General features: G+C 45.9%; 1 protein-coding gene across 3 annotated transcripts in view; it reads left to right on the top strand.

Moving 5' to 3' along the window:
• Positions 1-26503, top strand: part of FHOD3 (formin homology 2 domain containing 3) — a 497328-nt gene that overhangs the window by 58546 nt on the left and 412279 nt on the right. For all 3 annotated transcript variants that reach the window (XM_032602812.1, XM_032602814.1, XM_032602813.1), the window contains exons 2-3: positions 1784-1890; positions 15304-15368. In XM_032602812.1, coding sequence (XP_032458703.1) covers positions 1784-1890; positions 15304-15368 — 172 coding nt within the window. The remainder of the gene's footprint in view (positions 1-1783; positions 1891-15303; positions 15369-26503) is intronic.

Genomic DNA, 26503 nt, shown 5'->3' with positions numbered 1-26503 from the left:
AGGATTAACCCCTTCAAGTGATTTAACTATTTCTTACAAATAATAAAGAACAAATTCCTTTCATTCTGTTGAGGATAACCAGAAACACGGAACTGCGGGGTTTCTGCAAGAATTAGCAGCTTGTTATAGATGCTGATTCTGGACAAGTTGACAGTCTGCGTTTCTCTTGTTGAGGATAATAAGCAAAGCTTTTCTATCAAAGGAGACTAATTCCTTGTTTGAAATCTCACTTACAGCAGGAGGATTATCAGGCCTTTACCTAGATGTTTTGAAGTGGCCACATATTTGCCTCCACTTTTCCTCAATCTCCTGGCATTTTGGAATAAGAGCCTTAACTCACCCAAGTGGATGAATAATCGGAGCCGTCCTTACAGCCTGAGAAACGAAGCATGAAGTTAGGGCTGGGGGGATTTCCTCATAATGTTAATCTTTGATAAAATTACTTTCCTGTAGTTTTAAGTGTATTGGTTTTTCTAAATGTCATGTAATGCCACAAAGGCTCACGTCTTGCTCTTGTCACTGTCCAGGATGGGTCAGTGGAGGCTAGGCAGCAGAATGCTCTCTTCCATGCAGTGATTCAGGAACCTGAGCTGTTTCTGTCCAGGGTCTGTCGGTTTCCAGACTTGGGAGTCTTCTCTGGCTCCTCTGCATCTAGCCACAGGCACGAGAAGAAAGGTGGATGGTTCTGCAGGGGTGTTATGGCCAGGCTGGTTGGGACCTTTCTTTCCTTTCACTGATATTCCAGTGGTCAGCACTCAGTTACATGGCAGTAGCCCAACTACAGGCCTGGGATGTGTGGTCTGTGTTCCCAGGGGGAAAAGGGAATGGGGTTGGTAAATATGTGGCGTTACCTTGGCCACACCAGAACACTCAGATGACATAGTTGTGTTTTGAAAGCATATTTTCAAGTCCTTAGAAGGTCTCTGGCCTTAGAGAAGATGCAAAGCATAGTGGTCAAGAGCATGACCTGGACTGAAATCACCTATATCCAAATCCCAGCTCCACTATTTATCAGATGTGACATTGGGCAGGTAACTTAGTCTCTCTCTGTGCCTCAGTTTCCTCATTGTAAAATGGGGATAACAAAAGAAGTGAAGAGTTTGTGTGAGAATCAAATGATGTAACATATGTAAAGTGCTTAGAATTATGAATGGGATGTAATTAACAATATATAAGATTTGTTAAATAAGTTTTCGAAAAATGAGGCTAGTAACAAAGAGACCTAAGGTCCTCTTTGGTATGTTGTAATTTGGATGTATTGTCATTCAGATGGATAATGTTTCTTTTTGTTCAATTGTAAAAATGTTTATTGAGCGACTATTAATTATAATGGCCCAGGTATGACCATAGACTCTGAATAAGTAGGCTTCTCACTGAGTCAAAGGAAACAGCATGTTTTCTCCACCAGATTTGCCTTTTAAACTCTGTGTCTCTCAATCAGTGGTCCCATCGGCATCTTGGTTTCCACTCCCCAAATCCATGGCTTCCCCTGGGCCCCTCAGAGTGGAAAGTGGCATTAGCCCAGGGCCTGGTACTTCTCTCCCCTGTCCACGTATTAGGCGCCCTGTCAATATCACTCCCTTAGTAGGTGCCATTTCTGTCTACCTGTTTTGCGGTTTGCTTCCAATCTATTTGCATGAACGTGCTACTTCTTCCAGTTAGGATCCACATTTCAGAATAATGCTGGATTTTAAAAAACACATGAGGGCAACCTGATGTGATTTCCCTGTACAGATCCCCATCCCAGGAGCAGGCTGGGCATAACAGACTCTTTCTCTTGCAGCTAGATGACTGCACGCTGCAGCTCTCCCACAACGGCACCTACCTGGACTTGGAGGCCACCCTGGCCGAGCAACGGGACGAGTTAGAAGGCTTCCAGGATGACACTGGGTAAGAGCGACAACTGTCCCTCCCAGCTGGTCCCAACTTTCCACGAAATGGGGGTTCATTGAGGCCTTAAAAGATCTTGGAGAAACCACCATAGCTTTGACCTTGTCTTCACTCACAGTCACACAGAAAGAAGGGAGGTGCAAGTGATTCACCGGTAGTAACTGCAGACCCTTTTGAATTTGAGTAGCTCTTCTTGATAAGGCTACTCAGGAGTAGGAAAATTTCTGGTGTGGTTTAATTAAGCACATGGTATTTAATAGTCTGTTTTTTCTTTTAAACCAAATATACTTAAATTAGTACTTTCCAGATTTTAGTGGATTGACAGCTGTTTTATATATTGTTTTTAACGATCAACGACTGGATATTAAGTTATCTTGGCAGATGCCTCTGCAGATCATTTTATACTGTATCATCTTTTGAACTCACTACTGTGGAGAAAATAATTCTTAATTATGTTAATTAACATCAAGTTACTTTTAGCTTACATATAGGATTGCTTAATATTTCTGATTGCTGTGAGTCTGAATAAAGCAGTCCACATAAAAAATCAGAGATGTGTACAGAAAGCAAAACCACTGTAGGAATATTGTCATACGCTTAGCCATTCCCCTATTTATTAGATGATTTTTTCTACTAATTGTTTTATCCTTTTCCAGATTTTTTAAACTTTTCACGTTGAGATGATTTTTAACTTCCAGAAGAATTGAAAATAAAGCACTGATATTTCCCAAATACACTTTACCCAGCTTCCCATGATGTTAACATATTACATAACCATGGCAAATTTGCCCTAACCAAGACATTAATATTTGTAAGATACTGTTATATATATATATTTTGTTTGTTTGTTTTTGTTTTTGTTTTTGTTTTTGCGGTACATGGGCCTCTCACTGCTGTGGCCTCTCCCGTTGCGGAGCACAGGCTCTGGACGCGCAGGCTCAGCGGCCATGGCTCACGGGCCCAGCTGCTCCGCGGCACGTGGGATCCTCCTGGACCGGGGCACGAACCCGCATCCCCTGCATCGGCAGGCGGACTCTCAACCACTGTGCCACCAGGGAAGCCCTACTGTTATATATTTCCTAGATTATTGAAATACTGTTTGCATGGGGGCCCCCCACCTCCCTTTCTATTCCTCATTCATCTAGAGCCAAGTTTATCTCTGATTTTATCGCCTTCCTCCTTAGACACCTTCAGAGGCTCCCTGTTCCTTTCCAAATAATGCCCAGCCATCTTCATCGGTGTCCAAGGACCTCCCCAAAATTTGTTTTGAAGCTACCTTGCCTGACTTAAAAATATATTACAGTCAGATGAATATTATCTGAGACTGCTGATTTTTCATGAATGGCTCATAAAAAGGAGGAAAAATGGGAAGCTTCTTAGTGTTTGTTTCCTACCTGACACCAGTGTGTACCGATGACTTCCTGAGTTTCCCCTGCTTTAACACCCATCACAACTTATGGTCTTTTCTCCCTTAATTGTCCCTCTTTTTTGCTACTGAAACTCTGCTAGGTCAGAACTGGGCCTGTCTGAATATCCAGCCTAGTGTTTTCTCAGCATGTTATAGGCACTTAGTGAGCACTGGTAGCCAGGTGAATGGCAGGGTCCCAGAATGTATTCCTGAATGGCATGAACTTGAGCACCAAGACCAGGGACCTTGGTAGGAACCAAGCAGGTTCTCTGAGGATGCCCCTCCTGTCTCCTGAATGGTTCCAAGGGCCACAAAGGCCCTGGAAACTGCCATAGGCTGTACACACGTGAAGCGTATCATTATTAAGTCACATCAGATTCTACTCATCATCATTTAAAAAACTGTCATTATAAGACTGATAGATTTGAGGAAATCCATTGCTGTAGTTTTTACAAAGTATTTGACAATGACATCCTTTTATTTAACATGTCAGCATTCAGGCTGGATGACAGTCTAATGGGATGACTTCATGTCTCATTGATCAAACAGATCCCAAGAGTGTTATGAGTAGATCACTGCCAATTTGAAAAATGTCTCTAGTGGTGTTGTGCTTGAAGACCATGACCTGTTTGATATTTTTTCTTTCTTATCAAAACTTGACTGGTTTGGAGATGGCAGCTTAGGAAAAAAGTGTTAATATATTAGATAACAATATCAAGAGTTAAGAGTGGAAGAATATAAAGCTTTATGGAGCACCTGCTATGCCACCCACTGTGTTAGGCACCTTATTTCACAGTATGTTTGTTTAATAGTTCATTCTGTTAATATCACAAACATGGAATTGGATTTTATCATCTCCATTTTTCATTTGAAACTACCGAGGGCCAGGAGTTAAATCACACGTCCAGGGAGGCAGAGCCGGTAGATGGTGGAGCCACGTTCGAACACAGGTGTGACTGGTTCCCAAGTCTGTGATCCTCCTGCGTCCCAGGAGCTTCTGGGAAATGGCATTTCAGGTTCTCCTGAAGATGTACATACGTACCGGTGGGGACATACGGTTGGTTCCTGCAAGGACATCCTCAGTTCCAGGCTGACACACTGGCTCTAGCTGGAGTAGCACCCACCGCAGGGTTGCTCCATCACCTGGCCCTGACACTACAGCTCGCACTGTCAACTCCAGTGTCCAGATGCTGGAAGTCCCTTTGCAGCCGTTCCTGAAGAGCCAGGGAGCCCGCTGCAAGCTCCCTGGAGTAGATCCTGGGGCATTCCTTCTCACTTTGTTCCCTTCTGAACTATCACCTGGCCAGCCATGGGTTCATCTGACAGATGCAGCCTTGATCACATTTCTGCACCACATTTCCAACAGCACGGGATGCTGGGGAAACGAATTATGGCAAGATGAGATGGCAGGACTCACGATGTGGGAAACTGCAAACAGGGGAAGGTGACCCAAACGATGTCGGGTAGCCGCACATTTGACTGCTGTGTCCCAAACTCACCCCAGACTTTGAAATAGTCTTCATTTGTGGGACCCACCCTTTGTCCTCTGGAACATACTCAGGGTGATATTCTTCTGTGTCCGGAAGAATGTGAAGAATCTACCTCTACTGATCTCTGGTGGGGAGATCCCCCATCCCTGGCCTGGGTTGCAGAAGACACGCCAGGATGGTGCTGTCCCGGCATTGCTGGGTCACCCTAGCGATCCCCAGGTCATTTACCAGCACTGAGCACTGGTGGCACATGGCAAGTTACTGGGAGCTGGCTGGAAGCAGCCTGCCGATGGAGGTTTCCCGCACAGGTGGCAGGTGTCTGGGCACGTCTGCGGTGTCACTTGCACTGAGTATCCCTCCTAGGTCCTCTCCTAGAAGCGTGGCACTTGGCAAAGTCTGTGTACTTGAGAACTCATGTCTCCCTCGAATGGGAGTTAAACTATAATTTCTTCCTAGTTAAGGATTGCCCTGTCGAGGAATGAAAAGGGCAAATGAAACCATTCTTTCTCTTGATGTTTTTGTGTAAATTATAGGAAAATACCTGCTCATGTTGTGGCCATCTCATGAAGATGGGTGGCAGGCTGTATGGAGATGGTGGTGGTGTTGGTACAGTGTGTTCTGAGTCCGTTTTCCTTGTGGAGGAGTTGGTTTCTTTGTTCTTGTCCAGTACGCTGCTCTTTTATGCCAGACTAAAATTTAACTTACCCCTTGTTTAGAAGGATCACTCAGACTATAGCTAGTTGGAGAAGAGGAGAAAGACCTTCAAAAGTAGAAGGACAAAGCAATTATTATGCTAGCAGAGTAGAGCCAGGTCTGTTTATTGCCTTCCAAAGCCAGCGAAGTTAGCAGACACAGCAGGGTACAGCGGAAGCCAAAGCGCCTGGGTTATTATTCCCGACCCTGCCATCGTGGGACATTGGGCAAGCCACTTTACCTCTGATGGGAGTTTATAAAATTTATTTTCAAAATGAGGACAATATTAACCAAGCCCATTTCCCTCCTTGTATGAGTAGGGATCCCACCAGGGTCTCTGTTGCCCAAGCAGAGCGTAGCAGAGAGCAGCGCTGCACAGTGGTTAGGGACATGGGCTTTGCAGTTAGTCCTATGGCTGTGTGGCCATGGGGATGTTACTTCACCTCTCCAAACCTCAGTTTCCTTGTAAGTGGGGTAATATACTCATAATACTGCCTCCTTGGGTTGTTGCAAGGTAAAATGTGATGATTTTATCTAAATGTAAATAGGTAAAATGCATCTAAAACATTAAGCTGGTTCCCAGCATGTAATACAAACCCCAAACTAGTAGCCCTTACTATAATTACGGTCAGAATTTGAGATGATACACTGAAATGGGAATCACCAGATTTTAGACCTGGGATGGGGTCTATGCAGGTCCATCACTGGGAGATCTCATTGTTTTAGTTGAGAGACTTTAGTTGAGAGACTTTAGGTTGGAGACTTACCCACAGGGCAGAGCTGGGCCAGATTCTACCTCCCCAACCCCCCACCCCTGACCTTTCTGCTTAGTCCCACCCTCACTGCCTCTGAAAGGAAACTGGAGCACAGGGAACTGTCACAGAGAAGTGGGGTTAGAGGTTAGCTCTGAAGGTGACAGAGTGGGGCTTTGCAAAGGTAGCAAGGACAGTAGGTTGAGGTGTGGTAGAGCTCAGAGTGGGCCTGAGAAGCACGGGCCTTCAGGGATGCTGTGAGGACCAGTGTGGTTGTTGGACGGGGTGTACGCATCCCCAGGTGCTCCTGACCTGGAGTACCTCAGGACGCTCACCATTTCCTCGGCTTGACTCCCCTCGGGCCTGCGCTAGAGGGTCAGCGCTGAGACAGTGCTTATCTCTGATCTTCCTCATGCCGCCACCCCCATTCCTGTCCCCACTGCGTTAGGTAGAGGTGGGGAAAGTCAGATGAAAACCTGTGGAGTGGGGTGGGTGGAGCCACAGTGGGAGGCTTGTGGCTCAGAGATGAAGGATGTGAAGCCTGGACATGGGAAGGGCTGTGAGGAAGCCCATTCGCAGGGGCAGGTGGGCGTCGACCCCGCCAGCCTTGCAGTGGATGTGCTTGGAGGGACGAAAGGGTTTGGGGAGAGCTCTGGTTTGATTCTTAGACACCTAACTTCTCAGCCTGCAGCTCATGAGCGCCGAGGATCCATGTGTGTGTGTCGGGGGGCAAGAACCCCTGAGATTTCTGCAGTTTGTGGATAGGCAGGGTTTTGGGGTGGAGAGGGGTTTCAGAGCCTTTCATCAGATTCTCAAAGAGTTCTCTACATTCCAGATGTCAAGTTTGAAGGAGTAAGAAGTCGTTTTCCCTTCTTACTGTCTGATACAATAGTTAACCTCATCCAGTCACATCTCTGTCTGGTTTCCTCTGCATCTGGACCTGGTAGAATGGGAAATCACCTAAAATACATTTTAAACCTAAATCTACAAACCAACTGAACTCAGAGAACCAAACTGAACAACAAACAAAAAACCTGGACAAAAGAGAGATTCTGGTTAGGGTGTGGATGGGACGCAGGGAAGGGTTTCCCCCCACTTTTCCTTGTAAGTGATTATCTGCAGCTGAGAGCACAGGTGTGTTGTTGTCTGAGGCTCTTTGGGCAAATCATCGAAGGATTAAGGGTCTCCCATCTTCTCAGTGCAAGGCTCACACTGCCGACCACCGAGCCCTGCTCCGGTCACGGTGGATGAGAGAACTGGCCCTTTTCAGACAAAAGGTGCCCTGTGGGGCAGGGGGGTGGTTCAGTGCTGAGCTTAGCAGAGCAGCCCAGAGGCCCCTGCACACCTGCTCCGGGTCAGTGCTAGGCCAGTGCCTTCAAATACCCTGGGGGAAAGCCGCTTAGGAATGCTCAGACAAGACAGATGAGCTTCCGTGCTGAGTGGACAGTGGAATTGGCATGGCTCTAAGTTCCTTCAAATGCCAGATTGTATGACAGGACAAAGATGGAGTCAAGTAGGAGCGGTGGAGCCCACGTGGGTGCTTGGCTTTATGGTATGGGTAGGAGTCAGAAGAGGACTGGCCTGCAAAGAAGGAGCCCTCACAGAACTCCTCCAGTAACAGGGAGGGCGGGGTGAGGGGACAGAACCTTGAACAGGGAGGCTGCAGTCAGTGTGGCCCACTGTGATGGGGGAAGGGAGTGACCTAATGGGTCTGAACCTGGTGGCTGAGGAAGGCGGGTGGACTGGGGCCCGGACCATTGGGGGAATCTGGAGATGTGATATTAGTTGAGCAGAGACAAACAGGAGGATAAAATGGACACATGCCATTAGGTGGGTAGTGTGTGGACGGTGGACCACTTAGAGAAGTAGTGAGGTTACGGGGGGCAGTTTGGGGAGGGGGAGAAGAGGTTTAGACATGTTATTCTGAGGTTATGTCAAGCCACGCTCAAGGTGCAAGGTGGACAGGTGAGAAATATTGGCCTGGCACTCAGGTGAAAAACATCAAGGACCAGAGAGACTGGAGGTGACCCCTTGGAGGAAGGGAGTTGAAAACCTAAAACTTCTCTGAAAAAATGAAGTCTGTTTAAAAAAAGAGGTAGATAATTAGGCCGTTTTGAAGACAATATGTTGATTACAAGATGCTCTTAGGAACCCAGCCTTCTTTTACCTTTCTACTCCGCCATCCTGATGATGTAGCTTTCATCTTTCATGCTTCATCATAGTTACAGTATGGCTGCTCTCCCTCTAGCATCTCATCAGGGCAGGAAGTCATGTGTTGGTTAGGGTATAGTTTTCTCTGTTGTAACCGATAGATTCCAAATTGTGGAGTTTAAATATAAAGGTAAAAATTTCTTTGTTGTGTAAGAGTCAAAATATAGACAACTTTCCTTGGACTGGTAGAGCAGCCATACCGTCCTGAAAATGAGAATTCCATCTCTGGGTCCAGAGTGATTGCTTTACCTTTTCCCTTCTCATCTGCATCCCAGCTGCCAGGAAGAAGGAAGTGGACATAGGGGGTGAATGTCCATTCTGTGTGCACATAGCTTTCAGTCACATGCCATTGCCCAGAACTTAGGTCCATGATTATACCATGAATTTTGGGCTTGTGTCCAGCCAACCCTCTACCTTTATTACTAAGGGTATGAGGTCCCTGCCTTAGATGGGAAGAGTGAAGAACAGATGTTGGTGCCAGCTGGGTCTGCCCCCTTTAGAGAGTTTTTCCAGAACCTCCACCAGCAATTTCCGTCTGCAGTTCACTGAAGAGAACTGTGTCATGTGGCCACTCTTGGTAGCCGGGGAGACTGGAAAATATAGTTTTAGGTGGGTACACTGTCACCCCAAACAAAATCAGGTTCTCTTTATAAGACAAAAGGGGGAAATGCATATCGGTGGGTAACTGGCAATGTCTGCCTCAGCAAGGAGAAAATTTCAAAGAAGGGGCAGTTAAGAACAGCATGCCATGGAGAAATCAAGTTGTGACAGTACCCAGGCAAGGCCAGGGGTGTAGTAAGGGGAGATTTGTGGTGTCCTTGGGGAGAGAGGAAGCAGAAGAGTAGTGGGGTGGAGGCAGGTGGAGATAGGTCAAGGGGAGAACGTGGGGCTGAGGAGGAGAGACAGCAGGAGAGACAGCGTAGGAGCTGGGAGCTGACCTGAGGGGGAAAAGCTAAAACTGTAAAACTCTTAGAAGAAAATAGGAGTAAGTCTTCGTTTCTTAGATATGACACCACAAGCACAGTATTATCCTGTGTTGCAGACAAGGAAGCTGAGGCTCACAGAGGCTAAGTAACTTGGCTTCAGAGTTTAGCTTTTCACCACCACCATCTCCTAAGGGAGACCAGAATGCATCTGGAGATGAATGTAGTGGCAACCAGCTCTCTTGGACTTCGAGCTTCTGTACTCTCCTTTTACTAGCTGATGACTGGTCCAAATCCTCTTCATTCCCCAGGCAGAGCATGGGCTGAGTCTCACAGTTTCAGAAGCTTACCAAGAGGAAGCTTATCCTGGGGCAGCTGCTGGGGGGCCCCTAATCTCTGCTTCTGCTGCATTGTCCAATGTATGTTTTCTACTCTTGACTGAAATCATAGTTTAGTTCTAATTTGAGTGGAGGAATATTTGGGGGCATCAATTCTGCTGTTGATTGCAAGAAAAAGTCTTCAAGCCTTTGGCTCCATGCCACTCAATAAAATAATGTAAGCACTTGTTCTTACATTACGAAGACTTTATATGTTATTTTTATAAAAATATTTTCTTGAGAGACAGGGACAGGACTGAAACACACGGGTTCAGAAGCAACAGACTTGGTTCTGTGGTATTTGGTTACACCAGATCTTTTCCCCAAGGCCGTAGACATTATTGCAGGAGAAGCTCAGGTATTCTGAGAAACCGGGAAGTTGCAGGAAGTTCCTTCAGCGATAGTGCCATCAAGTCCCTGGCATGTGTGCCTCGGCTGGAGTCTCCTTGAATTGAGCATCTGTTTTAGTTCTCTCATCACTTGGGTAGCATTGACCTTGGGTGTGGGCAGCCGGTTGGCTGTGGCTAGTCTCTGAGGCCTGTGCTACTTTTCTGGCAGTGGCTGTGCTGATAGGAATGGAATCTGAATCTCCCTGGGGAGCTTTAGGTCAAACTAAACTGCCTTTGCCTCTGGGTCACCAGATTCTAGTAACTGATGCACCCCCATTTCACTCTGCTGCAAACAGGCCGACTTAGAAGGAGAGGCTGCTGTGATACTGATAACAGCAAGCCAATATCGGGGAGAAAAGGACCATTAAAGCGCTTATGGTGAACACACGTTGACAGCCTCCCACTGGTTTCAGTTTTAGAACATGGACACTCCATGAAGGCAAATCATCAATGTTTGTGTTAAGGTTCTTCAGAGAAATACAACCAATAAGATATGTCTTATCCATCTAGTCTAATCTAGTTTAATCTGTCTAATCCAGCTAGTCTGTCTAGAGAGACTTACTTCCAGTAACTGGCTGACACCATTCTGGGGGCTGGCAAGTCTGAAATCTGTAGAGTGGGCCAGCAGGCTGGAAATTCAGGTGAGAATTGATGTTGCAGTCTTCAGTCCAAAATCTGCCCGGCAGGCTAGCAGGCAGGATTTCTGCATTGCTGTCTTGAGGCAGACAATCCTTTGTGGATCGAACATACAGTCCAGCACACACTAGTCACCAGTGAACATGTGTGGAATGAGGGAATGGATGAAGGAACACCCATCTGGGAGGCAGCTTCAGGGAGGTGCTAGGCGTACAGGCTCTGGGGTCAGACTGCCTGGGTTGGGTCCGAGCTCTGTCACTTTCTGTGTGACTTCAGCTACGTCGCATAACTCTTCTGGGCCTCGATTTCCTTACTTTAAAAATGGCAATAATATTACCTACTTCATAGGAGTTTTCTGAAGACTATATCTGTAGAAAGGACTTAGAACCTCCTCTGGCACATGATAAGCATTCCATAAATGTTAACAACTATTATGATTATTATTTTCTGAGCCCAGACTGACATAGTATCCCACTGGGGGCAGGGGAAAGTATATCCATGATTATTTAATTTTCCTCTGAAAGTTTTAGCCAGGAAACAGAAGACAAGGGCATATTTACTAGAAAAGTGTGGATAAAGTGATTATTTTAAGATGTATGAAATGATTATTTCCCTGAAAGAAGCCAAGAGAATAAGCCAAAAGATTTTTAGAATCCATATTAGCAGCAAGATGGCATATATAGAAGAAATACATAACAATCAGCATTACCCAATTACAAAATATTGTGGTGGAGGGAGGGAAGCTATCAAATTTAAAGGACCTTACAATGGGTGTCGTCTATACATTGATATTTGATATAGATAAATAAAACATGGACATCTTGTAACTCTTGAATTCTTAGAATAAACCTTATTTGGTCCTATTTTATTAAATTCACATATTTGTGATTTTGGTTTGCTAATATTTTCTTAGATATTTTCATCTTAATTTTTTGTGTCCTTTTTTGTTAGATTTTAGTATTGAGGTCAAATCAGTTCCTTAAAAAACCTGGGACACTTTTTATGCTTAGAAAGTGCTGGAGAAGGTGATATAGCGAGGCACTTACACAGCAAAAGGCAGGATGGTGCAGGTGACGGTGGAGTCAGACACTCTGCTTTCAGCCCTGGGCTGTTTCCATCAGCTATGTGACTTTATGCAGGTTACGTCATTGCTACAAGCTTTGCTTCCCTCATGTGCAAAGTGGGCACAACAGTGGTACCTGCGTCAAAGATGAGAGAAAGTAGGGGTTGCAGGGGGAGATGAAGGACAACTTCTGTGGACCTGGCTGCACTCACCACTCCCTGGTCTCTGCTTTGGAAGGCCCCCTCCTTTGCCAGGGACTCCTGGGCTTTGGACCCTCATTCCCTGTTGAGGGACTTCCACAGCCTTTGGTCCCCAATTCCACTCAGGTTTCTTTCATTGTAGGATTTTGTGTACAGAGGCAGGCAGGGAAGGAGGTGAATATATTGAAGCAGAGGAATTATAAGTGATAAAACTGCTTAAAAATAGGCCTTTTTTGTTCTATGCTCTCCTAAATTCTATTAGGGTTTAACTTAACCAGTCTGATTGCCTGGTTTCTCAATGTAAAAACATTGAAAAATGCAGAAAAGATGATACCTCCAGAGTGGTGTGCTGATGGCTTCCTCAGAAACACTGTCCTAGTTCTCATGCAGGTGCCTGGATCCCTTGTGACCAGTCCTTGTGGGACTGGAGAATTCTGTGGGAAAACTGAAGCACTTCCTCAAAATGCAACTTTGCGGTTGTTTGAAGATAAAAGTGGGGGCTATCAATGGGCCCTTGTGAACTTCTCTAGAACTTTTGAGGAATTCTGAAATATTTTCTCCTGCCATCCCATGCTTCTTCCCCTCTGGGCATCTAAAGCATGTATTTTGTCTACTGTCCATTTGGTATTTATTTTTGATTCATAACTGCTGATAACATGAGTTACAAAAAAATCTTCCAGATTAAAGAACTTTGGGTTTGCTGTTTCTAATAGTTAGGGTCTGGCCATCATCAGGGGTTCACTGGTTTCTGCTCCCAGCTGAGCCCCTGGCTCAGCCCTGGGTGAGGCTGCAAGCCTGGTGGCTGCTGCCCCCACCCCAGAATACCTTTCCTGGGAATTCACACAAAAGGCTGTTCAGCAGCTCGGTTCAGTGCACTAATGGGAACTTTCTTCCTCGTATGATCACAAGAATTGAAGGAATGTCAACATCAGGACTGTCTAGAGAAATTTAATCAAAATGAGATGGCAAAGGAATATGTTCCAGATGAAGGAACAAGATAAGACCCCAGAAGAACAACTAAGTGAAGTGGAGATAGGCAATGTACCTGAGGAAGAGTTCAGAGTAACGATCGTAAAGATGATCCAAGAACTCGGGAAGAGAATGGATGCACAGAGCGAGAAGTTACAAGAAGATTTTAACAAAGAGTTAGAAAATATAAAGAACAACCAAATAGAGTTGAAGAATACAATAACTGAAATGAAAAGTACACTAGAAGGAATCAATAGCAGAATGAGCCCCCCCCCAAAAAAAAAAGAATAAATGAGGCAGAAGAATGAATCATTGAGCTGGAAGACAGAGTGGTGGAAGTCACTGCCACAGAACAGAATAAAGAATGAAAAGAAATGAGGACAGTTTAAGAGACCTCTGGGACACCATCAAATGCACCAACATTCACATTATAGGGGTCCCAGAAGGAGAAGAGAGAGACAAAGGACCTGAGAAAATATTTGAAGAGATAATAGCTGAAAACTTCCCTAACATGAGAAAGGAAACAGTAACCCAACTCCTGGAGGCACAGAGATTCCCGTACAGGATTAACCCAAGGAGGAACATGCTGAGACACACACTAATCAAACTGACAAAAATTAAAGGTAAGGAGAAAATGTTGGAAGCAACAAGGGAAAAGCAACAAATAACACACAAGGGAATCCCCATAAGGTTATCAGCTGACTTTTCAGCAGAAACTCTGCAGGCCAGAAGGGAGTAAGTAGCACAATATATTTAAAGTGATGAAAGGGAAAAACCTACAACTAAGAATACTCTACCCAGCAGGGTTCTCATTCAGATTTGATGGAGAAGTCAAAAGCATTACAGACAAGCAAAAGCTAAAAGAATTCAGGGCCACCAAACCAGCTTTACAACAAATGCTAAAGGAACTTCTCTAGACAGAAAAGAGGAGGCCACAACTAGAAACAAGAAAAATACCAAATGGGAAAGCTCACCTGTAAAGGACTGTCAAGAGAGAAAAAGATTTTTTCTGTGTGAGGAAGAAAGTTTTGAAGAAGTCTGTGTTTATAGGAATCTCAAACTTGTCCTCTGAAGATGGGTCGAGTGTTGTGTATTTGTGTAAACTCGAGGCTAGTACCTTGCACATAGTTTAACTAAAAAGGAGGGTCTTGGCTGCATTTGAAGGGACTGTGAAAGCAGATTCTCTGCCCACGTGGAGCTGCCGGGTTGGAGGCTGCTGCATGTTTTTGTAGGACCATGCAAGTGGTTTTCTTTTCTCCTTTAAAAGAATCAAAAAAACTTTTTTTAAACCATACGTTCCCCTCTTATTTGGTCTCAAGAATAAAAAATATGATTGTTTCAGTACTATAATATAATTCCTGTGACTTCATATCACAATATTAAGTGTGCCCTGGTGAGATGTCTGTCCTCTTCTGCTCCAGCACAACCACAAAACCAGGAAGCAGGAAAGTACTGCGAGACTGGTATACATGAAGCCCTGATGGGGAGGGAACTCAGCCACTGAGCTGGTTACCTGCTCCTGTGCTGGTTCCTGGCTCCATTTTACCTTTGTCCACTGGCTTCCCCCTTTCTCCAAACCTCAAAGCCTTTGCTACCCTAGGTAGCCAGGACTCATGTTCTCCCCATTTATCTCCTCTCATCTGCTCTGGGCTTCGGTCCTTCTCTGTAAAAGCGGGCTGAGCCCTCATGGGAGGAGAACTGGGGAGGGGGCCATCCTTTTCCTTCCTTTATAAGAAATGAAGTGAAAGGAAGCAAAGATGAGACGAGGTGTGGTGTACCTTGACATTCTGCTGACAAATAGCCTACACGCCCCCTTTGCTGGACTCCTGTCTTCAAGGAAAAGCCATGTCTTGAATTGATACACAGCAAAACAGCTCTTTCTGATTACCCCACTATGTGTGTCCTTTCCCGATATGCAAAAACATGTAAAAATAGCCATGGGAATGATCAAGCAGATTTGTGCTGTTACATTCCAGGGATTTCACTTCATGGGCACAGATTTTAAAAATTTCCCAACATGGTCAGGCATGAGTACACGGAACTCTGTGGAGTGGACCAGGTTTGGCAGTGAAATGTGTGTGCCAGTCCAGCAGAGTCAGACTTCATTATTTTATTTCCCGTAAAGCCCTGTGACGTCACAGCGTTTCAGGATACATTGTTGTTCTGTGTAGGTTCCTGCTTATCGAGAGCCTCTTCCAGGTGTGGGTGTCCGAAGCGAACCGTCAAGTTGATTGACAGCAGGTAGGGTCACCTTGTTGACTCCTCTGATGCCCATGAATGTTTTGTCTCCTGTCTCCGTTAGGCGGGGCAAGAAGCACAGCATCATCCTAAGGACACAGCTGTCCGTGAGGGTCCACGCCTGCATCGGTGAGTGACATCTGCCGAAGGGGATGCTTGTCATCTGCCCTCAGTGATTAAACGTGATGGTTAATGCCACTTACGGGAATGAAATGCAATATTCACTATTTTGCTATCTATGCTGGGGTTAGCCCCTGTCATATATTGTTAGAGCTTTTAGGGAAGCAGTTTCTGGCAAGGTTTGGAAACCCTGTCTCATTCTGGCTGCCTTTGCTGTTTGGTTCGTGAACAGAGCTCGAGGTAAGACAGACACATTGGTGGTAAGGTTCTTTTTGGCAATGCTGGGAGAGAGGGGTTCTTCCTGGGGCTGTGCCAGTGTGAACCTCCAGCCGGTTGAAGTGACCTTTTTTGTTTCCAATTTATTTTTTTATACAGCAGGTTCTTATTAGTCACCCATTTTATACACATCAGTGTATACATGTCAATCCCAATCTGAAGGGACCTTTACGTGCCTTCTGGTGGCTGTCTGCAGCTCCCTGTGGGGAAGTGGGGCCTGAAGCTCCAGGCTGTGGTCTCAGGAGATTGAAGGGAAGCCTCGGGTCAGTGCAGGACAGGGCACACGTGGATGCAGAGCAATATGGTGTTGGGTGGACGTATTTGTGGTTCAGATGGCTTGCCTGCGGTCACACGGGAAACCCCACTGATGCCCATTCCTGCAGCCATTGATTTTCCGGGACCCATTGCTTTCCCCATTATACACGTGGGCTGAATGGCAACAAAAGCGGTAATTTATGCTAAGTAGACAGTCTCCATGGAAAGGTGTCCTCCTGGCATTGGGCCAAGTTGAGGCAAGTATGTAATATAAAAAGGAAAAAGAAAGGAACTACATTTTATGCATAGAAGTTTTCCATATCTGAGTCATTTTGTGTTTATTTAATACATGTTTTGGTCTTAATTCAGGCCTGTAATTAGCAGAGCACCAATCATGCTGTCAAGGCCCAGTCTACACCTGGAGTGTGGCATGCATGGGTGGCGCGGAGGGAATCGTTTCTGGTTCCTCTTCTTTCTCCCTGCTTTCCTGTTGGAGACCCAGGGATGGGATGAGGGAACAACTGGATGTGGAGGGGAAGCTGTGTAATTTTACTTCATTTGGTGTGAAGTGGGTGAGGCTGCAGGTGTCCCAAGGGACAGTGTTTGTCTTACTCTGTGGTTGGAGAGTCATTGTGTAGCCGACATGTAAACCTCAGGGGCTGGAGGGTCAGGGCGTCAGGAGGGTTCGTGATCTCGTTGGAGACAAAACGAGATCTGTAGGACCTTCGTTACTGACCCTGCTCCTCAACTGCCTGTAGCAAATACACCAACATATGCTTTCTTTATTACTTGCTTTATATTTTTCAAATTATTTTATGTGTATAAATCATGTCTGCCTGAAGAAAAAGCCTGTGACCTATGACTTTGGATAAATTCCCTTCTGACCCTCATCCTGGATCTAGGACGAATCCAGGCACATACTATGTGCTGAATACAACCAGTACTGAATATTGGTTGAAATATAGCTGATAACCAGTTGAGATTTGGGACATGAGTATGAATTGGTATTTCCCAGGAACAGTAAGGCTGTGGAAAGCAGATTTACACTCAAACTGGCTAGATCAAAATCCTAGTGAGCTAACTACCTTTTAACAAATTCATTCTTTGGCAGTATACGCTTAAAGTGTTTGAAGTACAGGGTTTTTCTAACCAGCTTCCACATTATTGACTCACCGCATTAACTGGTATATTGTTCTGTAGTCCCATGTCATGCATGTAAACACACGTCTCATCTCCATGGCACCTGAGCCCCAGCAGCCAGTCCTTCCCACTGTCTCTCAGGACGCCCAGGTCTTCCTATTTGAAGGGTTAAACTGGGTGCTGACGGGATCAGCATGTTTGTTCTCAAACCTGCTTCTGCCAGTTGCACTATTGGAATTATGTAATTTAATGAAATGGGATGTGAACGTTTTATAAACTGATTAAATACAGGTATACAAAGTCACCGCTGTGAGTATATTGGAAAAGATTCAAAATTAGTTACTACAAAAGCATTTCTGTCAACATGAGTGTGTTATGATAACTACAGAAGGTGGGGGAATGTTGTAAAAATCCAGAAGGATTCTAGTCTTTGTAAGTTCTAAGACACTGAGATTGGGAATCATAGATTATATTATGTGAGTGGTTCATGAAGGAACGTCCACGGGGAGTCCCATTAGACCTTTATTCAAAGAAAGGTCGTGCCCCAAATGATGTGAGGGTGCATCTCCTGTGCTGTGTGCCTGGCAACCAACTGTGTCTCATCCCAGAGAAACAGGACGGTCAGTCACCATGGCTGCAAGTTAAAGTCTTAAGGTGTGTATGTGTCATTTTTAAAATATTTCTTCTTTAATCAGTTTTCACCATTAATTACCTCAGGCTTGAGTGTGTTGGATGAGAGGATTTGACTGTGTGAATTAACATCAATGCCCAAGAAGGCAAAGTTCTTCCTTTGTATTAAAAAACCCTCTTTCCCCTTCCACTTCCTGTTATTGGCAAGATCTGGAATAGATTTATTATAATAGCATTAAATAGTATCCTTTGGTTTATGTGTAGACAAAGGAATGTATGCATCGTAAGTGTGATGTACCAGCCCCCATTGTGACATATTCTTTCCCTTTCCAAATGGCAATATTAGATGAGATTTCTTTGGGATTAAAAAAAAAAAAAACCAACAAACCAGGAACAATCTTCAGATGAAATGGCAAAGGAAAGCATGACAGGGGGAGAAAACCTTTTTCACATCAGTTGGTTGGGTCCTTGTTTCCTTTCAAGATATTTCCCCTCTTCACCATCTAAGAAATGATTGAGTGATTATAGGCATGGGACAGTGACTGCTTAGGCCTAGCACTATACACAGCTCCCACAAAGACCTACCTTCCCACTGCACGATTGGACCGGAAGGATCCAGGATCACCTTAGGCTCATGGGCTTAAAATGCTATCAAGTAAATTTCTCCAAAATAATGTTTTCTTCACCCTATATTCTCTTCTCCTTTGCCCCTGTTTTAATTAAGTATAGAATGTTTAGAATCCAGGACAGCGTGTGGATGAATTGGAGGAGACATGCCTTTGGAATTCTCCAGTGTTACCTTTGGAACTCTGTACCCACTGGGATGAGAGTGGAGTGGAGCCGTTAGCAACCAGGCAAACCTCATGAGAAATGAAGGCCACGGGGCACTGCTTTGATGGTCCCAGCAAGCAGCCGAGACAGGTCTTTGCTGATAGTAGGAAGCTGGAATGAGATTTTGGTACCAAGAAAGGCCTCGAGCTTTTTGTACCTCTGTGCTCCTTTCCACTGTATTACTTTGCACGTTTTTAGTATGACTACTTTTTTTTTTTAAACCTGATTTTTTTTCTTTTTCAAAAAATTTTTTGGCTTTGTTGGGTCTTTGTTGCTGCACGCGGGCTTTCTCTAGTTGCAGCGAGTGGGGGCTACTCTTTGTTGCGGTGCGCAGGCTTCTCATTGCGGTGGCTTCTCTTGTTGTGGAGCATGGGCTCTAGGTACGCGGACTTCAGTAGTTGCAGCACTCAGGCTCAGTGGTTGCGGCACCTGGGCTCTAGGGCGCACAGGCTTCAGTAGTTGTGGCATACGGGCTCAGTAGTTGTGGTTCACGGGCTCTAGAGCGCAGGCTCAGTAGTTGTGGCACATGGGCTTAGTTGCTCCGCAGCATGTGGAATCTTCCCGGACCAGGGATTGAACCCGTGTCCCCTGCATTGGCAGGCGGATTCTTCACCACTGCGTCACCAGGGGAGTCTCTAGTATGACCACTTGATGTAACATAAGGTAGCAAACAATGCATACCTTGCCTTCTTAATCTAGCTTCAGCCCCTCAAAAAAACAATGGTCATATTGTGGGCATGAACTTAATAGATATAAACAAAAAAATCTATGACCGGTATGTGAAGTCTGCATTTAATGAGGTTAGCTAGAGAAAATAAATTTTTTGGTCCTAGCAAGTGATCCTGTTGCCAGACACCAGAAAAATGTTCAGAGGGCCAACTGGCTCTGATGACTAAGTCTCATAATGAAGAGAAAAGGAGTGGAAGAATTGTGGAGTAACGAATGGAATTGAGAATTTAAAAAAAAATAAGGTTTGAAGTCATTAGAATCCTAAAGTTAATATCTGAGTGTTTTCTACCAGCTGATTTCAAAGGCATTTTGTTCGGCTTAAAACCTCTGTGCTTCAGTTGTCTGAAGCAAACCCTGTCTTCTCATCAAGAAAATGAACCCTGTTGATTGATCCTCTGGGACTCATAATGCTGGCACTTTTCTTTTTTTTTCCTTTTTTAAAAATTTTTCTGCAGTACGCCGGCCTCTCACTGCCGTGGCCTCCCCCGTTGCGGAGCACAGGCTCCGGATGCGCAGACCCAGCGGCCATGGCTCACGGGCCCAGCTGCTCCGCGGCATGTGGGATCTTCCCAGACTGGGGCACGAACCTGCGTCCCCTGCATCGGCAGGCGGACTCCCAACCACTGTGTCACCAGGGAAGCCCTGGCACTTTTAAGTATCCAGCATTGAGTTAAACAAAAGGATAAAAAATTGGCTGAAGATTCCCAAGTGTCATTGGTGCTTGTAGTCAGGAAGAACAGCCCAGTGAAAAGGGTCTTTAGACTTTTTAGAGGCATTTCCCCCAAACCTCTGAGATGACGAGGTCTGACCGTAAGATAGAGGTGAGCTCGGCAGAAGCTGGCAAGGTGGCTGAAGGCATTAAGCTCTCCACGAGATGAGTCTCATCTCTCGTTAAAGGTCAAGTCACAGGGATAAAGATATTTTTTAAGGCAAGAAAACCACGTAGGAGAAGACTGCTTCATCCACTGATCAGAAATGTCATCATTTTCCAGCAACAGAAACATCAACAGAGCGAGGCATCAGCATACCATTTGCAAAGCATTTTCCTCTCTGAGGCAAGTCATGCAGCTGTGTGCTTTGCACTACTCTGTCACAGCAAAGAACCGAATGACAAACAGTGGAGCATTTCTTCAAGAACCTTCTAGTACAAGAGTGACTGTGGGGATTCAGCTCATGTGCCAGCCAATGTAGAGAAGGTGGCTTCCTGGGATCCTGAGGCTATGTGGAGTCTAATGGGGAAGGACCCTGTCTCAGTGCCAGCTTTCACTGGTGGTGATGGAGGTAGTGTGTGAGTGTGTGTGGTGCAGACAGCAGCTCAGGGGCTCCTGGTGAGGTACAGATTCTGTCCAGTGTCTGAACCCCCTCTAGCTATGGTGTAAAGGGCCCTGGGCTTCTGCGTGCAGAGGGTGGGGAATGGAGCCGTGATTCCTGAGCCCTGCCATCAACCCACCTTGTTCCCCAATCCCTTCCTCAGGTTCTGCCTTTCTTCTTAGGCCTGTGAATACGAGCAGGGCTCCTCCGTCCTCTTCACTTTGCCGAGCTTTCTGACTGACTGTCTTTCCCTCTCTGCTCAGTGTGAGCTGGGCCCTCCAGGCCCTGCAAGGAGGCTCCCCTCCAGCTACCTTTTCCCATGTTACCCTCACCCCTCAGGCGGGTTGCTGAGTGTCACCTGGATTCCCATGTGGTCCTTACTGCTTCTTGATTTGGACTCTTTGGGGCTCCCATGAAAACTAGGCCTTCTGCTAACATCAGAATGCCTTTTTGACGCTCTTGGGCCTAGTAGCACCCGGGTGGTGCTTCTGTATTAGCTAATAAAGAAGAGGAGCCCCTGGTACCGTGGATGCTGAGGCACCATGGCCTGTGCAGTGACACGCATTAGCTTGGATGACCAGCCCGTCTGGGTGCTGGGGTGGAGGCCCGCACAGGTGCTGCTGGCTCCCTGTTGCCCGGGGTGGCAGGGCCCCCACTGTCCACTGGGTATCTGCAGGAACAGAGTAGAACAATCTGTTCTCTGAGCAGGAGACACCTCTAGAGTCATTCCTTCACCTCTTGGGCCCCCTGCCCGTCTTCCTCTGACTGTAGGTCTTGGACCTGGGCTTCTTGCCGACTCTGTCCCGCATCCCACAGGAGGCTGGTTCTGTTCTTGTCCTGCCTCTGCAGCCTTGGGTTAGGGGTGGGGTTCCCTCCTGCCCTGTTTGTGGATGTCACAGTGGCCAAACTCACAGTGTCCTGACCAAACTCTTCGCTAGTGGGTTTAGGTGCAGTGGGTCACATTTCCTGTTTTCTGTCCTTTGCTGTAGGGATCCAATGATTCTCCATAAACCCTGGAGCCCACTCCCATTCCTGCTGTCTTTCTGCGGAGCCCTGAGTGGCTGGCGGTGGTCTTGGCACAAGATGGGCTTGGGTTTGAAATCCTGAGTCTCCCTTTGCAGAAGGAGACTGGTGCCTGTAATTTTTTTAAAACCTCCTCCCTTTTATACCCCAGCAAGTCTGTGACCCATTTTTGCCCAGAGTTCTGCACTCTAGGTAAAAACAAGCTCTCTGGATTAATCAGATTAAACACTTCTTATCAACTGCTTCCTATTAATCTGTCTCAGCTCCCAGATGACAGACCCCACAGGATGTCCATGTGTCTAGAAGGCCGTTGGGTCTGGGCTGGGGGAGGTCGGCTTGTCAGCCTCTCCCCACTCTGTGTGTAGGGTGGCTCCTCTAAGGTGACTTACGGTCAAATGGTGATTGACAGATGTGCCCCCTCCCCGACAAAAACAGAAGAAAGGATATGGGAAGGATGTGAAACATACCACTAGCTTGTCAAACAACATATCTGTCACAAATGCTATAGAGTAGATAGATAGATCAGGAAGGATTTGTTGCCAAAAATTTAAAAACAGCTAGAGAATGAATTTAAAGAATTGCTCTACCATCTGCAGACATGCAGGTAAACATAAATATGGATGTGAATAAAGAAAAGGAGACACAAACGTATGAGAGAGCACGAGAACCTTCCAGGTACAGCTGGAAACTCAGGTCAGCTATGGAAATTAAGAGGCATCAAGAAAGGGAATATGGACACAAGCAAGTGTGAGTTGCACAGGCAAGAAAAGCAGGTGTATCAGGGTCCCTTTTGGCAGGTTTATTTCGTGTTTGTGCTCTCCACCCCTGACCCAAGATTTTTACCTTATTTAAATGATTTATTCATTGCCCCTATAGGACTTTGTTACCTCTCCTCTCTAAGGATCTCTAGATGTTGAATGATAGAATTTGAATGTTGCCTTGGAACCGTTATCATTGTCTTTGCTTTGCATTGTCCTAGTGAAATTCTAGCCAACAACAAAAATTGACACTGGAGAGTGTAGTCGTATTGGTGGAGACACCTGTAGCAGATGTTACAAGACAAGTTTAAACCATGTGCTGGCAGTTAGACTCCGAAGTTGCTGTCCAGCAGAACCTTAGTTCTATCTAGAAAACAACCCCTGGTAAAGAAACCACCGTGCTTTCGATTTCTTCAGGAGTGTCCTGGGACTTCCCTGGTGGTACAGTGGTTAAGAATCTGCCTACCAATGCAGGGGACACGGTTCGATCCCTGGTCTGGGAATTTCCCAAATGCCGCGGAGCAACTAAGCCGGTGAGCCGCAACTACTGAACCTGCGCTCTAGAGCCCGCGAGCCACAACTACTGAGCCCACGTGCCATAGCTTCTGAAACTCACGTGCCTAGAGCCCATGCTCTGCAACAAGAGAGGCCACCGCGCTGAGAAGCTCACGCACCACAAGGAAGAATAGCCCCTGCTCGCCGCAACTAGAGGAAGCCCGCGTGCAGCAACGAAGACCCAACATAGCCCAAAATTAATTAATTAATTAATTATTTTAAAAAAGAGTGTCTTTTCTATAATACTTTCCACTCACAGGTCTGCCCCGCATGTGGGGTGTAATGCAAACTCTTGTGCCTGGCTCCCTGCGCTTGTGCCGACCCCTGTGAAGAGACAGCCTCGTTCTTACCACGGATCAATAAAGGTGTATGTCAGGAAACAAATGCTTTGTCTCATTACTGGAGACATTGATATCCAGAGGGCTTGGGAGCTGAAAAGTAAGATGGATGGCTTGCAAGTGTCCTGCTACATGGAGATTCTCCAGGGATTGGGTGTACAATCATGTACTTTTCAGGTCTTTCCAAGAGACTTGGAGAAAACAGATTTTTGGGGAGGCGGAGTCTTTGGGCATTTTACCAATTTCTGTTGTGTTAGAAATACCTAATGGGGAGTATTTTAACTTGGAAAAAAACACATGGAAAGCATTAGTAGTTCAGCAAAACATGCAGCCAGTTGAAGATTTAATTCAAAGGAGGACAAAAGGTGTTGGAGAATTTGTTAAAGTGCTGTTGGTCTCCAGTTCACATAATAGAGTAATAGTGACGAAATGGCAAAGGAGAAAATGAAGGTTAGTATAACTGAAATCTTGTTAGCATCACTGAAAAGAACAAATTCTGTTGTTAGTTATACCCAGAGGTGATATGATTTATCTGTATCCTAGTAACTGCACTGTGATGGTGTGGGCAGGAAGGGGGTGTACTTTACAGGGATGTAGGGGGATCTTCGTGGGACGAAGTATAGTGCTAGGTGTGCATTTAACACTTCAGTCATTTCCTAGTCTTTTAGAAAGCCTCCACTTTAGATTCAATGGTCAACTTAATAACAATCTTAAAATTAGATAATGCAGCTACCAGTATTTCAAAAGTTGTAAAATGCTACAGAGATGATTAGTTTGAGAAGAACTAACCCTAACCCTAAACTGTAGAGTGTTTATCTCAGCCATTTAAAAAAGGTCATGTGAACCATGTTCACTGAATGACACCTTTGCAGTTTTTCCTTTTCCTGAAACCCACGTTTCACGGACCCTCACTACCCCTCCTGAGCCTCAGGAGGGGCTGAGAAAGGTGGGCATTTTCTCAAGGCCACGTGCTTGGGAGGTGCAGGGAGTAAGGCTTGACGCTCTCGATTCCCTGACTGGTGGTCTTTGCCCTGGCCTGCCGCTTCTCTTTTTAGGCCATTTTATATAGTCTCTAGCCCTTTTCTAGATATGTGATTGCAGATACCAATGCAACTTTCTGGTTTGAAAAGTCTGAGAAAGCCTGCCGAAACATCTAATGTAACATTTTCCCTAAGTGAAGTTTCACCAGGCTTCAAAGGATGGTCTTGCAGTCGAGTTCCTGTGTGCTTCACACATTGTCTTAGGGAAAAGCAAACAGCCAAGAGAAATGGATTTCACCCTTCAAGAGCTGACCACATTTAGTAATACAGTTAAAATCCCTTCTTCTGAGCTGGGCTTCCGACTCCTGGAGATGGAGTTGGAGCTTCTGGGTCCCTTCCAGGCTACATCCTGACCCAGTGGACACACGGCCTCTCGTTTTGGGCTTCGTGTTGGGAAGTCCCTGGAAATGGTTGCCTCTGGCTTTAGGAGCTGCCCAAAAGGAACAGAAAAGCTCTGGGCTGGAAGCCATGAGTCTTCCTGTTCCTGGTTTGGAGATCTGGTTCTTATCTGGGAAGATCTATGAGGTAGGGATTCTGTGTCGGGTAGAGGCTACCTCTTGAGTATTGAAGGTGGACTGTTTTGTGTCCAGCCTACAGAAGCTGACCTCAAATTATTTGTTGAGTAAATAAAGCCTCTTGTGATATTGTGGTTTGTATTAAGAAATGTGTATTTGGTCTTCATCCTGTTTCTGGCACAGAGCTCCTAAAGCCCTTGGAATTTCCTAAGTGATGAGAGCAACAAAGGTGTTTTTTGTTATATTAACAAGGTGACTTTTGGACCCCCATCTAGGGATGGGGGCTGGTTGCCAGTGGAGCCAACCATGTGATTAGAGGGTTGGAACTTTCCGATTTACCTCCTGACCTTTGGGGAGATAAGAGGGGCTAGAGGTTGAATGAATCACCAGTGGGCAATGATCTAATCAGTCATGACCGTATAATGAAGCCTCCATTAAAAACCCCAAAAGGATGGGGTTCAGAGAACTTCTGGGTTGGTGAACCCATGGAGATTCAGGGAGAGTGGCAGGCGAGAAGAGGGCATGGAAGATCCTTGCCCTTTCTCTTTACTTTGCCCTGTGCATCTTTTCCATGTGGCTGTTCCTGAGTTACATCCTTCTATAATGAACTGGTGACCTAGTGAGTAAAATGTTTCTCTAAATTCTGTGAGCTGCTCTAGCAAATTAATCAAACCCAAGGAGTGGTTCATTGGAACCTCTGATCTATTGCTGGTTGATCAGAAGCATGGGTGACGACCTGGACCTGGGATTGGCCTCTGAAGTGGGGTGGGGGCAGTCTTGTGGGACCACTTGTAGGACAGCTCCTGAGCCCAGGTAGATAGTGTCAGCATTGAGGTGAATTGTAGGACACCCAGCTGGTGGGCTGAGGATTGCTTGCTGGTGTGGGGAACACACACACACACACACACACACACACACACACACACACACACGTTGGAATTGGGTCCAGGAACCCAAAAGAGCCACTGAGAAGACTGCGGAACTGACGTGTATTTGAGTTTAATTCGTTTGCTTCAGAAATGAATTTTCTTTGGTATTTTCTCAGAAAGAAGAATAAAAGGCAGTAAATAGAATGTGAAAGTAAATAGAAAGTAACAAAGCTGTGAAAGTGGGTAGAATATCATTTAAAGAGTGTTTCCAGGAGGACTCTCAGTTCTGTGAGGTCTTGTGTGAAGCTGGAGAGACATAGTCCGTGGTTGCTCGTGGCCTGGGTGCTAGGCAGAGTGACGTGAGTGGGGCCTGAGGGGCCACTGGCTCCCTCTACCCTGGGTGGTCTGGGCCCCCCGTGGAGCTGTGACCTTTAAGTCTGGGTCCTGTGGTTGGAGGTAAGATGGTGGTGATTTGGGCTAACGACCTGATATAAGACCGCTCTGCAGAACAGAGCCTGCATCACTTCCTTTAAGGAATGGGGTGGGATGCTCCTGGCCCCAAGTGTAACAAGCTGATGAGAGACCATTGAAGAACAAATGAAGGAGACGGTGAAGCGTCATGCAGGGTGATCGTGATGTTCCCGTGACCAGTGGTCAAGTGTGCCTCAGTGGGCATGCTGGTTCTGATTGTTCAGAGTGGGTGTAGCCAAGGCCTGGCGGGTGACCCGTGCAGGCGGCATATGACGACTTTTGAGAGCCCTTCTAGCCCGACTGTCCCCTGTTCTTTGGCAGTCTCCTTCCTGGGTGAGTGAGGTGTGTGCCCTAGATGTCACCTAGGGATGGATGGATGGATGGATGGAAAGAGCACAGGGAT

This window comes from Phocoena sinus, chromosome 14, assembly GCF_008692025.1.
Source record: "Phocoena sinus isolate mPhoSin1 chromosome 14, mPhoSin1.pri, whole genome shotgun sequence".
Taxonomy (NCBI): domain Eukaryota; kingdom Metazoa; phylum Chordata; class Mammalia; order Artiodactyla; family Phocoenidae; genus Phocoena; species Phocoena sinus.
The sequence above is the reverse complement of the archived record's forward strand: the minus strand, read 5'-3'. Positions and strand labels throughout refer to the sequence as shown.